Source organism: Pristis pectinata, chromosome 9, assembly GCF_009764475.1.
Source record: "Pristis pectinata isolate sPriPec2 chromosome 9, sPriPec2.1.pri, whole genome shotgun sequence".
NCBI classification, from domain to species: Eukaryota; Metazoa; Chordata; class Chondrichthyes; order Rhinopristiformes; family Pristidae; genus Pristis; species Pristis pectinata.
In genome coordinates, this window is record NC_067413.1 from 29237355 (window position 1) to 29251616 (window position 14262).

At 46.7% G+C, this 14262-nt stretch overlaps 1 protein-coding gene across 2 annotated transcripts; it reads left to right on the plus strand.

Annotated features, from left to right (window-relative positions):
* Positions 1 to 258: 258 nt before the first annotated feature.
* susd5 (sushi domain containing 5) lies at positions 259 to 14233 on the plus strand. 2 transcript variants are annotated; one of them, XM_052023533.1, is made up of 5 exons: positions 259 to 709; positions 4004 to 4181; positions 7785 to 7900; positions 11361 to 11549; positions 12728 to 14233. In XM_052023533.1, the coding sequence occupies exons 1-5, from the start codon at positions 631 to 633 to the stop codon at positions 13945 to 13947; spliced, it is 1782 nt and encodes a 593-aa protein (XP_051879493.1). In that variant the 5' UTR covers positions 259 to 630; the 3' UTR covers positions 13948 to 14233. The 2 variants fall into 2 exon arrangements, with proteins under 2 accessions (XP_051879493.1, XP_051879494.1); XM_052023534.1 differs by lacking the exon at positions 259 to 709 and adding an exon at positions 1533 to 1962.
* The last annotated feature ends 29 nt before the right edge of the window (positions 14234 to 14262 follow it).

Below are 14262 nucleotides of genomic sequence, written 5' to 3' on the forward strand. Positions count from 1 at the left end.
GCCGATGAGGGTCGCACCACGCACGGGCACAATTCAACTCTCTCTAACCACAAATGTAAACATTCACAAACACGCTGCTTGTTCATTTTGGTTGTGAATTTCTGTTTGGTTGCGATGCGACTGGGAGCTCAATGGGATGGAGATATCAGGACACCGCTTTTTGTTAATTACTGATGAAAGGATTATCGATCATCTTGAGTGCAGTCTGTACCGGTTTATCAGAAGCAACGAGCTCAAAATAACCCGAACCCCCTCGACCGTTGGGCCCGGTTTTCGCTTTACAGGGACAGATTCCTCGCTCCTTGCGCCCCTCGGGGTGCTACATAAATGCAGTTGTCGATTACATTCCCGGAAACTCCAGGTTTCAGGATTTGGGAAGGGGAGATCTGCGCGGGAAGAAAGAGCCTGGAATGGGACTGATTCGCTCAGACGGGGGTGCTGGGTCGTGGCTCCGGCCGGTTCTCTGCCCTCGGCACCTCCCGCGCTGCCTGTTTGTTGACGCGCTGGTGCGAGTTTTCACAGCAGCTCCTGTGGATAAAGCGGCCTCCCCGCCCCGCCCGCACTCCGTCTCTCGCCGCCCGCCTGCCGTGTGTGACCGGGGCTTGCTCTCTGCCCGCCGGGCTCCTGTAAATGGCTTCAGGCTCGCACTCGCTCCTGCTCACGGTGGCCTGTCTTCTGCTCGCCTGTGGCGCCAGGGTCCGAGCGCACGGTAAGTCGCCCCTTCACCGGGTATGGTGGGTTTGTAAGCAGCAAGGTCGCTCTCTGCATTCTGACAACTGACATTGTACTCAGTAGTTGGGCAGTCGGAGCTTGGCCGTGGGATGGGGTGGGCGACATGGGTTATAGCTCTACAGGTACCGAGAACCCGTTAACTCGCCGCGGGATCTTTCGCTTCCTCTCCCCGCCGGCTCCCCGGCCGCTCTCATCACCCCGTGTCTTCTGCGCTCCCTGGATGCAGGCTCTCGACCCTCAGCCTTGACGGTTCTGACCGCCTCTGTCCCGTCACCTCTCCGGGAGTGAAAGGTTTATGGGGTCGGCGAACCGGGCGCCACATTCAGGGGCAGTTTTCGAGGTACAACCGCTACGGGAAGAAATTCAAAGTGGTTTTCACACACCCCCTCCCCCCCCCCCCCCCCCCCCCCCCCCCCCCCCCCCGAGAGAAACGGCCGCTTCTCCCATCTCCTAACATCGTCGTAAACATTCATTCCTGGGATAAAATCCAACCGGGAGATAGAAACAAGACTGCAGATGCTGGAAATCTGAAATAAAAACTGAAACTACGGTGAACCCTGATCAGGTCGGGCAGCTACTGGGAACACTGATCAGGTCGGGCAGCTTCTGTGGCGGCTGGGGGGGGGGGGGGGGGGGGGCGGGGGGCGGGTGGGGTGAGGTGAAACAGAGTTAACGTTTTGGGGACTGACCCGACGAAGGATTTTGGACCAGAAATCTCTGCTTCTCTGCCCACAGACCGCCTCGGACTATTTCACCGTCCCCTTCACATCTCCTCCCCTTCCAGCCCTGGAGATGTTTAATACAAATCTCAAGACGTATGTGATCCAGACCTTGGGAACCCCGCCGCCTTTCTCGTCCTTAAATCGGTTCTGTCATTCAGCGGGCCCCGGGCTGTGGTGTCCCTGAACTCCAACCCCAGTCCTCGCCTAACAGAAATCCCTCGGTCTGCTCTGAAACTTTCAGTTGACCCATTCCCCCCATCCCGGAGTTTCACATCCCACTGTCCTCGAATTAAGGAGAGTTTCCTGACGTCACCCTTTCTGATCTCTCTATTCCCCTCTCTCTTCCCTGTCAACTCCTTTCATCCAGTCAGCACAAAGTTCAGCTCATCCTTTATCAGGGTTTACAGATGCCCTGTTCCCATAACTTAATCCTTTACTTCCGGATTGTGTGGACACGGCTTTGTATTTTAATGTAAACTTCTGGCGTTTTGTCACAATTCAGAATAAGGTAGGGATTGATTTTCGAATCTTTCTGATCAGAATCTACTTCTGTTGTACTAAGTTCCAGGTATTTCTTTATGTTAGGAAAAGCTAGTGAGTTCATAAAGAACTTGGAGATCTCTAACCTGTTGGTGTACTCATATCCACTGAGTCTGCTTTAGACCATTTCATGTGCTCGCCAACATATAGTGCTGTTAACTGCTTGCTATGCCGCAATATTACCATTTTAATTTTGGACTTTAAATGTAAAAAAAGCAGCTTAACGGAGACACAACAAAAGTACGAGCGATGAGCTTTGCCTGTGAACAAGAAGGACTTTACCGCATCTTTCACGGCCACAGAACACCCCAAAGGGTTACTGATGTGTATCATCGTTCTGTGATCCGATCACCTGTGTTCTGGTGTTGTGCTGCCTGATCTAATTTGTAAAGTGCTGCAAGGAGTCGCTTTATGCGGGCCTGAGAGAACAGACAGGGTCTTGGTGTAGCCGCTTCTCCAACAGTATACCCCACCCCTCCCCTCCCCGCAGGGCTGCGGGGGTTGCAGCAGACATTCTGAACTAATATACCATAGGACTGAACCCACAGGCTCTGGATCACAAAATTAGGTAACACGTTGACAATATCTATTATTGTAGAATGAAAACTATAAAAAGCAAACACGATTATTTGATGATTACATTTCGATTGGTCCGTTGGTTGTGGGGCCATAACTGTAAGACTGAATCAAAATGTAAGGGTGTGATTGCAAGTGAGGTTGTGAGATTGTGTGGAATCACTGCCAGCACTGATTAAAAAGCAGATTTAAGCACAGGCCAGAGAGGTGGTCAAAGAAAAGGGGCTAAAATGACACAGGAACACGGTGGGGGTCGGCAGGAGGGATTGGAACACTGCTTGGGGAGGATACCCACCTCAACAGTCGGGCCACGTGATAGTTTCTCGGCTGTAATTTCTGTGTAATGATATGCTTCAATCGTCTAAAAGTCACCTTGGTTCATTTCATAAACAGAATCTCTCCCACTTAGCGGAAAGAGTGAGATGTGAGAGTAGGGACATAGAGTCATACAGCACGGAAACAGGTCCTTCACCTCAGCTCGTCCATGCTGACCGAGATGCACATCTAAGCCAGTCCCATTTGCCTGCATTTGGCCCATATCTCTCTAAACCTTTCCTGTCCATGTATCTGTCCAAGTATCTTTTAACTGTTGTTAATGTACCTTCCCCAACCATTTCCTCTGGCAGCTCATTCCATATTCACACCATCCTCTGCATAAAGAAGTTGCCCCTCAGCTCTCTTTTAAAGCTAATTTTCATGGCATTTATACCCTGGGTATGTATGCCTGTAACAATAAACTTGAACTTAAACTTGAACTAAATCTTCCCCTATGCTCTCTAGTTTTTTGTTCCCTTTCCTTGGAAATTTTAACTCAGATTGACTGAAAGGGAAAGTGACCCCCTGACTGAAGATCAGAAAGGAACACAGGTCACTTCACAGGACTCCAGTTCCCGACTAAGACCAGAAATGGGGATCATTTGACCTAACCTATCACTGCTTTTTTTCTTATGTTCTTGTAAAGCAATGGAACAGAATAGTATGGAGAGGAAGCCCATGGCAAAGCTACGTGAACAAAGAGAGAGAGCTGGGACTTAAATGGAGAGGTTGGAAAAGGGCAGAAGGGTCAGAGTTGGGCAGAGGGTTGGAGTTAGGAAGAGGGGTTGGAGGTGAACAGAAGGGCTGGAGTTGGGAAAAGAGTTGGAGCTGGACATAAGGGTTAGGAAGAGGATTGGAGCTGGAGGAGGGTTGGAGATGAACAGAAGGGGCTGAGGTTGGACAGAGGGTTGGAGCTGGGCTGAGATGTTGGAGTTGGGAGGAGGGTTGAAGATGAACAGAAGGGTTGGGGTTGGAGTTGGGCAGAGGGTTGGAGGTGAACAGAGGGGCTGAGGTTGAACAGAGGGTTGGAGTTGGGCAGAGGGTTGGAGTTTGGTGACTAATCTCTGGACACCCATGGATGTGTAATGGGGCATTACTTTGCATTTCTCTTGTTCCAGGGAAAATGTTTGTGCTCCATCCGAGGGATGGGAATGCACAATGGAACATGTCTTCAGCTGAGGGCCTGTGCATGGAGCAGGGAGCACGTCTAGCCACGGCTGAAGAGCTGCAGAGAGCTGTGGAGGAGTGTGCGTTCATGGAGTGTACCACCGGCTGGATCGCAGCCAACCAGATTGGGTAAAGTCCCCAACCTCTCTGGTCAGTTAGCCTAACCCCGAGTAACCTTTGGTTCAAAACTTTAGTCAGAGCTGGTTGGGGATTGACTGGTAGTGGAGAAACAGCCAGGCCAGATCCAGTCAATGGGACAAGGATCTGTGGGGCTTCAGTTCATCCATCACCAATGTTACATTCATTGAAGGTCAAGTGTCTCATGACCTTGGCTACCTCCTGAGATCCCAGCATCATAGAAACCAGTCTCCAGCCAATTCCATTCACTATGTGATGTCAACAAACAGCTGAGAGCACTGGATACAGCAAAGGTTCTGGGAGAAGACAACATCCCAGGTCCTCCAGAACCAGCTGCAGCTCTGCCCAAGTTTTCCCTGTATGATTACAACTGGAATCTATCCAACAATATGGAAAATTGCAGAGAAATGTCCTGTTCACAAAAAAAACAGAACAAACCCAATTATTCACAATCAGTCTACTCTGTCATCTTCAGTGATGGAAGGTGTAATGGACAGTGCTATCAAGCAGCACCTACTCACCAGTAACCTGCTCACTGATGTCCAGACCTCATCACAGCCTTGGTCCAAATGGTGACCAAAGATCTGAGTCCCAGAGTTGAGTGGAGAGTGACTGCCCTTAAAGCAGCATTTGAACAAGTGTGCCATTAAGCAGCCCTAGTAAAATCAATGGCCATCAAAGATTGGAGTCATACTTGACACAGAAGAAGATGGTTGTGGGTTTCAGAGGTCACTTATCCCACCTGCAGGAGACTGCTGCAGGAGTTCCCCAGAGCAGTCTCCTTGGCCCGACCGCTTTCAGCCAGTTCATCAATGAGCTTTCTAAAATCACACGATTAGAAATGGAATGTTCACTGATAATTGCACAGTGTTCAGTTCTATTCACAACTGTTCAGCAAATGAAGCAGCAGTGATGTGGGATGGGCTTGCATTAACAGATTACCAGTGCATGGGATGGTTGCACTCATGTACCACAAGCGGCATGGGATGATCTACTCCAGTGTATGAACAATGCATAGAATGTTGTAACCTCCTGTCTGAGGTGAGGAAGCAGAGTTGAGCACGATTGTTTAATTGAAGAGACATAGTTTCATTGTTCACATTAACAAAGTTGATCACTGGTTGTGGATTAGTAAGTGCTGAAATGGAGAGAGGAGCTGCATGTTATTGAGTCTCAGCACAATGTGTTTCAGTGAGTCAACACTTAACACAGTTCAATGAAAATCAGAGAAGTGTCAATGTCCTCATCAGTATTTAGATGCCATCTGAAGATGTTCTGAGGAAGGCACAAAATAACACTGGCATTTTTATTGCTCCAGTGACTGTTAAAGTGACTCACCAACATGCTCACCCCACCTCACCTCTTCCTGTAACATGTCTATCATTACGTCTTCAGTCCAGGAATGTTATTTAAGTAGTGAGAAATGAACCCATTTTTAGATTTAATAACCTGCTCAGTGTCAGAGGATAGTATTACATATACATATACAATTTTGTTCTCCCACCAGTAGAATCAGTATAAAATGGATTCAATTCCAAGGCAGAGTATAGTTGCAGTTTGCATTATGTATCACAGGTTGTGTTCTTACAGGGAATAATCTAGCCTTGCCAATAACAAATCTTTATTTCTTTTTGTTTGTGTGCAGTTGACCATCTTTAGTGAAAAACAAAATAGGGACTTGTTATATTCTGAAAGATCTGCTCAAGTTTCTAAAACTGTCTCGACATTTTCTGTTTGCTGTCAAGCATTGAAAGCCCCTAGGAGAGCAGATCTAGAAGCTGACTAAAGGGCTCTCTTCTTTCTCAACCCCTATTTCTTGAGAGCATTTCAGTTATTACCTGGCCACCTGACAATATCTATGCGTTAGAATACTAACGATTCTGGGCCGTGTACAAGTGTGTCCAGTCTGACTGATCTCTGATCAGCCAGTCTCATTTCTCTGAAGACTTCCACAATGGACGAAGTGTCTTTGCTCTCAGGAGCCAAACTGATTCTCATCTCAGTCACATTTTACTTCTGTTCAACTTGCCTCTGCTTCTTTTGGAAATAACTTTAGTTCTCTGGTGACGAACCCTTCTGCCAAAAGAAACACTGCTGCTTGTTCATTCCATGGAAACAATCCCAGATTTTGAATTGGATTGTGTAGTGAAAGTTTGAGTGTGGCAGTGAATCAATCTGATGGCCCTTCACCTCTGCCAGTTGTGTCAGGTCCAGTCAGACTCAATAGTTGAATAGTTTCTTCTGAAGAGAGTCAGCAAGGAATGAAAAGTATAAACAGCTCAACCTGACACCAAGTGGCGCCGGGGGCTTGGAGATGCTGGGATGGTAACTGCGCACGCTGAGGTTGGTGCAGAATAATGTGTTTGGAGGGTCAAGATGAGGGTCCAGCCAGTGGTAGTGGGACTGGCAGGGGAGTGGTTGTAGTTGTGCGGTGCACAGGAGCAGTACAAGGTGGAAAAGTGATTTGTATATCTGTCACATCCTGAGAAGTCCAAAGGTGACAAAATTATTTTTGAACAGTGGACTTCAGCACTTCCACCCTCCTCAGGACTGATCCACACCTTTTTGCAGCCTCTGTGGGGTGAGGGACTTCCCAGGTTCATCCATGGAAGGTCCTGCTCCGTTACGTGGAACCTCCACCCCATGAAAGGAAGTCCCGTGACTCATCTCCCACCTGTGCAAACCTCACAGACTGATAAATCTCTGGGATTCTCTGCTGCTGAAGATCATGGAGGATAAACCACTGGAGGTGTTTAAAGAGGAAATAGATGTGGGGAACTGGCACAGAGGAAGAGTTGAGGCCTGGGGCAGATCAGCCATGGTCATATCGAATGGTGGGACAGGATCGAGGGGCATAAGTCCTCTTCTTATGTTCTTATATTCTTAACACTTCAATGGAGCCTCACTATAGAAATACAAGTGAAGAATGCACGGTGTAAACTGGGATTAAAAACAGAAAATTCCAGAAACAAAATCAGAAAATGCGAGAAACACTCAGTGGGTTATATCACAGCTGTGGGAACATTTTGGGTCAAAGACAACCTGAAGTATTAACTCGGTTTCTCTTCCCACAGATGCGGCCTGACCTGCTGAGTGTTTCCAGCATTATCTGGTTTATTTTACACTTCTAGCATCTGCAGTTCTTTTGATTTTCAAACTCTGGAACCACTCAGGCAGCATCTGTGGCAAGAGGAGTCAATGCTTCTGGTCAAAGAGCTTTCATAAAGAATGGTGCCAAATCTACTAATGTACTCACCAGGAAGTAGAAGGAGACCATTTGGCCCATTGGGTTCATGCCAGCTCCCAGGGGAGAAATCCCATTAGTACTATTCCCACCTTGCTTCCCTGTACTTCTCCCACGTTTCTCACCTTCCCTTTGATTCTGTTGTCACCCACCTACACCAGGGATATTTTACAATGGCCACCAGTATGGCTTTGGGATGTGGGAGGAACCCCAAGGTCAGGAATTAGTTCAAGTTGAATGGAGCCCGTTAAAGACAGTTTAAAAATTAAAAAAAAGAATGCAAATTAATGAGTAGCTTCCATTCCAAAGTGTAACAGGTCATTGAGAAAATGTCATTCTGTTTCACTCAGGACGACTGTATGCAGTAACGTGGGCTTCGTTCAAAAAGAAATCCAAAGTATCCATGTGAAAACTGAACCAGCTTCTTCAGGTGGTCGATATGATTCCTTCTGCATTAAAGACCAAGGTTAGTGCTGCACTTAATGTGGGAACAACTCCTAAACCTTTTGGGGAAGTTTTGGATCATTGTTTTAATAGAAAGATTTGCAAAACATTACTTTGATGAGGGTGTTTATATTGAAATGAAGTTCTTCTGATGGACAGAGGTAACAGAGAGCACTACAAGTGAGTTCAGGTTGTTCTGAGCTAGACCGAGTGCCAGCACTTGTGCTGTACTGGGATTGACATAGAACGTCTGTGTTCTCAGATCTCAATGTTGATGAGCCCTGGACTGGTTAGAAATGAGACAAAATCTGAGAGCGAGTGTCCCGTTGGGATACTGTGTTAAGAATTTATTGGAAAAGGTTAAGAAGGTCTAGACATAAATCCTATCAACTAAAATGATTTTTGTAAAATGAACTAGGTCCTACTTTTACTTTAAACTTGACTTATTGATACTTCTCAGTTAAACCAATGAGGATTCAGCTCGGTGCTATGGGAGGTTGTATGGAGCCTCTCTGCAGATCTGGGACTCGGGTCTCAGGAGGAACAATTAACTTGCAGAAGAAGCAGCACAGACTGAGAAGCTTCAGGGTTAAATAAGAAGAGCAGGTTAGGGGACTGGATCCAATTAAGGTGTTTCAATGCTAAAAGATTTGATATGGCAGGTACAGTAGAAAGAACAGAGAATATTGTTCAAATGGAGGGAGACTACAGAATGCCAAATATATTCAATACCATGGTGGAAAGGTTTTAGATCACAGGTGAGTCAAAGTCCATGAGGAGCAGCAGGACAGTGGAGCCAAGGCCAAGATCAGATCAGCTGTAATCTTATTGAATGGGGGAGCAGTTTGAGGAGTTCCATCCCAGGGGGCATGCTGAGAGGAGTTGGGGTGGAGACACTGGTGTAGGGGGATGGGGTGTGGGGGAGAGTGGTGGGTATATGATAAGTTTAGAGCCAGGCTGTTTGGGGGTGAAATCAGAAGGCAATGATCACACATGGTGGATAACTCCTGGGGGACTTTACCCCAAGGGCAATTGAAGCTGGGAATCCATTGGAGATTTCAAAATGAAATTGATAGATTTTGTTGGATCAGGGCATGGGAATTTGGGAAAAAAAGGTTGTTTCCATGGATCTGGTTGCAGAGATGTCCAGGTTTAATTGAATATGGAGCAAACCAAAGAGGTTGATTTGCTTCCCATTGTGCAGAGATTTCAGCCAATTGTCTCACCAAAGTGACCTTTAGCTGATTAATTTGGTCAACTGGATCATATTCACTTCTCAACGGTGGGGCCACCCAGCTCCTTAAAGGGTCAAGCATCTGTATTGACCAATAGAACATTGGCACATTTAAGTTGAAGCAAAGCAAATCATGAACATGATTTCAGGTGAATTCCTGGCTTTGTTTCCCCTGCACTCCTGCATGCTGAGAATCATTCTCAGAGCGCATCCATTTTCAGAGACTTTCTACTTTCATGGGCATCTCTGATAAGCTCAAAGTTCATCACCCATGCCTTAAGAAGCTGGAGTTGAGCTGTTTTCTCGAATTGCTGGAGTCCTCCTGGTGGAGGTGCTTCCACAAGTGCTTTTAGAGGGAGCTCCAAGATATAGACCCACTGACATATGTCCAAGTCAGAATGGTGTGCATCTTGGAGGGGAAGCAGTAGTGGGGGTGTCCTCATACACCTGCTGCTCTTGTCCTTCCTGGTGTTAGGGATCACAGCTTTGATAGGTGCTGCTGGTGTTGCCTAGGTGATTAACTGAAGTAGTTGCAAGCACTGTGCACTGGTGGAGGGAATAAATGTTCAGGCTGGTGGATGGGATGCCAAACAAGTGGTTAACTTTGTGCGGTATTGTGTTGAACTTCTGAATTTCCTTCTTGTTTGAAATTAATCTCACGATAAAGTCTCAAGGCCAAATGTTGCCAATGAGTTGGAATATATCTTAGCTCATTGCTTTATTAAAGTGAGGGAATAGTCTGCACAAAATTCACACCTAATGTTTCATCAGAGGTAACAGCCATAGTGTTAATTTTTCAGTATGGAAAAGAAATATAAAGAAAATAAATTCCAGGTAGAAATATTGGCAGAGAAAATTGTTTGCACAGTTGTTGGGTGTTAGACTGTGGGTCACACAAAGACTGAGAATTTCCAATGTGAGGTTCACATCTGCACCTCCAGGTTTAGCTGTATAACACTACACTCATACTCACTTTGTTGGGGGCCTCCGTTGATGTGTTGCAAGTTCTGGCAGTTTTACAATGCAACACAGCAAGTGCCATCTTTCCCTGCAGCTCATGAAGGGGCATTCTGCTGTACAAGCAGCATTCTTCCAGACACCGGGAGTGTTGCCAAGAGGTAATAGATGGTGAAACAATGTGAGGAGATAGGTGAGTATTCCTGGATGGACTGTTAAAGATCAATACCTGCAGGAGGCACATTCCTTGTGTAAGGGTGTCACAGAAACCTTCCAGGCCCATCACAAGGTACTTGGGCAGCTGGTTGGCTGTAAGCCATTAGGACATCTCAGGGAAGTCTGCAATGAAGGAAAATTCCTATTCCCATTCCCATTCTGCCTGCTGCTGTGAAGCAAAGGAGAAGTAAAGGAATTTGACTTTCACAGTTTGGAGTCTGGGTGACCTCCCCTGATTTAGCAGTGAGCATCAAACTGAGATGTGGCAGAGATCAGCTGCAGCCCGGAGTGATCCTGAGGCTACGAATCTGATGACTGTGACACTGCCCTCCATGGGCAGACCTATCAAAGCACACATGTGTGAGATTGTATTTGAGGTAGTACCAGTTCATAAATCTCACTTAACAAAATGAATGTGATTTGAGTGTTTGCTGCTTAAGCATCAGTTTCAGGGGAACCAGAGTTAGTAAAAGCTGGTTATTCTGTGATCAAGTTAAATCGGTGAGGTTGAACATTTCACTGCAGATGAAGTTTTGTATTCCACTGGCGTTGACATCATTTGAGGGAGGGATTTACTGCTTGAAATAAAACGTGAGGCAGAACAAAAATCTTGCCAAAAAATGAGAAGATAAATTTCCTGACAAACACTCAGACACAGAGAGAAGTGGATGCAAAATTAGAACACTTAGAATACTGTGTACAGTTCTGGTTTCCACACTACAGGAAGAAAGAACTCTCAGTGCTGTGAGTTCCATACCTACAATGTAACATCCTTGTACAGATTATTTCATTTGAGGTAAATTCATTCATAATGTTGATGTATAATTTTCCTGCCTAGTGTATCTCTGACATACATGTACATTGCAGTAGGGAACAAGTTGCTCTCCAGCATGTCTGAGATTTGCAACCACTGATTAAACTATAGGTTACAGACCAGTCACCTGCAGTGAAACATGGCAGTACCATAACAGGTAACATTCCCAGAGACAGCTGGGGAAAAATCTGAGATTGGGATAAAACTGACCTGTGAATATTTCATTAGTTTTGTAAAATCATTTTCTTATTGTACCTGCAGGTAAACCCTGTGGAGACCCTCCCTCCTTTCCTAACATCGTACTGCAGGGCTACACTGGGACTGAAATGGGTGATAAATTGCTGTACATCTGTGCCCAGGGTTATGTCATGGCCAGCGGAGAGAATGCCTTCAGCCTGTTGTGTAATAGCTGTGGAGAGTGGTACGGGTTTGTCCAAGCCTGCGTAATAGGTGAGAGATGTACTGATCCTCAGACACCAGCATCCAAATTGACCAGTGATGTATTGTTGTGTAATTTTCTCAAGAATATCCATGGGTTGACTCCCCATTCAGCTGCGTAGCACAATACATCAGTGTGCCATGATATATCGCCACTTGCCACAGTGTGCCATGGTTTATTAACGTGGCACAATGTATCAGTGTGCCATGGTGTATTATCATGGATCACAATGTGTCCTGAATGGTGGAACATCATGTGTCACAGTGTATCAGTATGCCACAATGTATCATGGTGTAACAGTGTCAAGGAACATAATCGTGAATCACCATGTGTCATCATATGTGCTGTAGTGTATCACGGTGCGTCACAGGGTATTACCAGATGTCACAATGTGACAAGGTGGATCAGTGAGGCAAGGGGTATCACCACACTGGTGGTTGCTGGAAGGTCACTGATCTGAACCATTAACCCTGCTTCTCTTCACAGATGCTGCCTGACCTGTTGATTATTTTCACCATTCTTTGTTTGATTTCACTGGGTGCCTTACTTCAGTTACTGGTTATCTCAGATCCTTCCACTCCCAGCATCAGCTGGATCTTCGGGGACTGACCAGAGAGGGAGCACCAGACCAGCAGCAGTGAGACAGTGACACCACTTTGCTGGAGTTAATTACCTTTAGTTGGACCTCATTCTAACCCCGAGGGCCAGGGACTGAGTCGAAGGCAGGGTGACCGGCGTCAACCCAGTACCTTCACTGCCCCTTTGCCTGCACCAGTTCCAGTAAGTTGTGGTGTTGCCTGTAACGAGAGGAATGGGTATGGAGGGACTGTAGATGGTACAGGGGAGCCTGGTGATATAGGTTCAGGGATATTTGGGATGAAGGTGAAGTGGAGACAGTGGGAGGTATGGGATGGAGAAGTTCTGGTCTTTGACCAGGGACATGGGGCTTGGCCTGATCATCTCGGGAAGAAAGGCTCGAACCAACACTGCAAATTAACTCTCTCCTTGGTAATCCAACCCCCACACAAACTTCAGTAACCAATGGGATGAGGATTAATTACAGATGTGAAAGATATTTCTATGAAACTAAGACCTGTAAATCAGTAACCTTCCACACTGTATGAAAACAAAAGTGTATACCATTGAATGTTCAATGCAAGCTCATCCAATGAGATTGCTTGTTTTCCAGATGAAGCTGAAGGGCACATCGACTATGAAGACAAGTTCTCCAATGAAGACTCACTGTCATTTTCGGACCCTGCTGAAGGGCAAGACCGAGCCCTCCCTGCAGAAGGTGATGTGGAAGGTCCAGAGGATGGATTAGACGAGGCAGCTGATGGCTCAATAGGAGAAGGCAGCAGAGGAACATTGCGACCAACTGTGTCACCAGTCCCTTTACTCAGCCAGAAGCAAGTGCCTTGGTTCCCCTCAGAATTCCCGGATATTGAGCAGTCCAGTACCAGGAAAGCAGATGTGGAGTCAAAAGTCCTAATCCCTGCAGGCGAAAATCAAATTGCAGTGAAGACTGAAGATGATGAAGGAAACCGAACGGGGGAAAATGAAGACTTGCCCGCTGGACCATCCATTGTGCAGAATGAGACTAAAATAAGCAAGGAAACAGTAGCTGGGACAAACAGATCATGGGTGGATGGCTACCCTGTTGTATCAGAAGCAGAGGAAGGTAAGGTTGATGGATCCATGGAAACACAGCAGGAAGCTCTTGTCACCACAGACCATTCTAACCATGTGGAGATCAGGACAGGTGTTCCAAGTAGCACCTTGGCCGATCATCACACTCGGCTCACGACTGCACCAACAGGGATGTCTCACCTAGATGTTAAACAAGTGGATGTTGGCCAGACACTAGTACCTGAAAATATCAGTGTCAGTAGAGACACTGAGTTCCCCACAACCGCATGGTCGGGCCGAGTCACTGAAGAGTCATGGAAATTCTCTGATCCGATTACTGACCCCTCACTACCTCTCACAAACATCAGAGAAACAGTAAGTGAAGGTTTGCACCCTGCAGACAGAGCCCCAGTGCCTACAGCAGTAGCTGGGGTTTCGACTCACTACAGTCCAGCCACACCTGAAGCAAGTGCTCAGACTCTGATAGATTTTTCAGCCCTCGATGTGTTTGATGATTTCACCAGAAGGGGGAACTTCAGTGGTGGGGCTGAGGCCAAGGTGCTGCCGACAGTTGGAAGTTGCAGGGGGGAGAACTGCTCCAGTTCCCAGCAGGGCCCCATGATTGCCACGATTGTCACGGTGGTTGGTTTGCTCACCCTGGCTGTTATCCTGGCCATGTGGTGCTACAGGCACAGGCACCAGAAAACATCTGTGTATGAGCTGAATGGGAAGGGACAGGTGAGACATGGGGAACACATTGAAATGCAGCAGAGAGTGTAAGTGGAAGTGTGTTTGTGGAGGGAGACCAACATTCACAGGGACATTCACAGCCGGCATCTCACTGCAACACTGCACACATTGAATATTCAAAGCACCTTTAGAAATAAGTCAATGCTACACAGAAGTATGCCTTAAATATGTGGAATATTTAAAAAGAACAGTGAGTCGGTCAGTCAAACCTGCACCACAGCTGGAGGGGAAGGTATCTGAGTGTCTCTGTAGGGGCAACCTCACTGGATTTGGTGCAGGGACTGGTAGAAATGAGCTGAGACATCCCATGTAGGAGTCTGGCAAAAGGGTGTGGCTGGGGGGGGG

Excerpts from the sequence above, each read along its gene's own strand:
- susd5 (XM_052023533.1), top strand. The coding sequence starts at position 631 with ATGGCTTCAGGCTCGCACTCGCTCCTGCTCACGGTGGCCTGTCTTCTG. Across the intron at positions 710-4,003 it reads CGCCAGGGTCCGAGCGCACG|GGAAAATGTTTGTGCTCCAT; the intron begins GTAAGTCGCCCC and ends CTCTTGTTCCAG. Across the intron at positions 4,182-7,784 it reads ATCGCAGCCAACCAGATTGG|GACGACTGTATGCAGTAACG; the intron begins GTAAAGTCCCCA and ends TGTTTCACTCAG.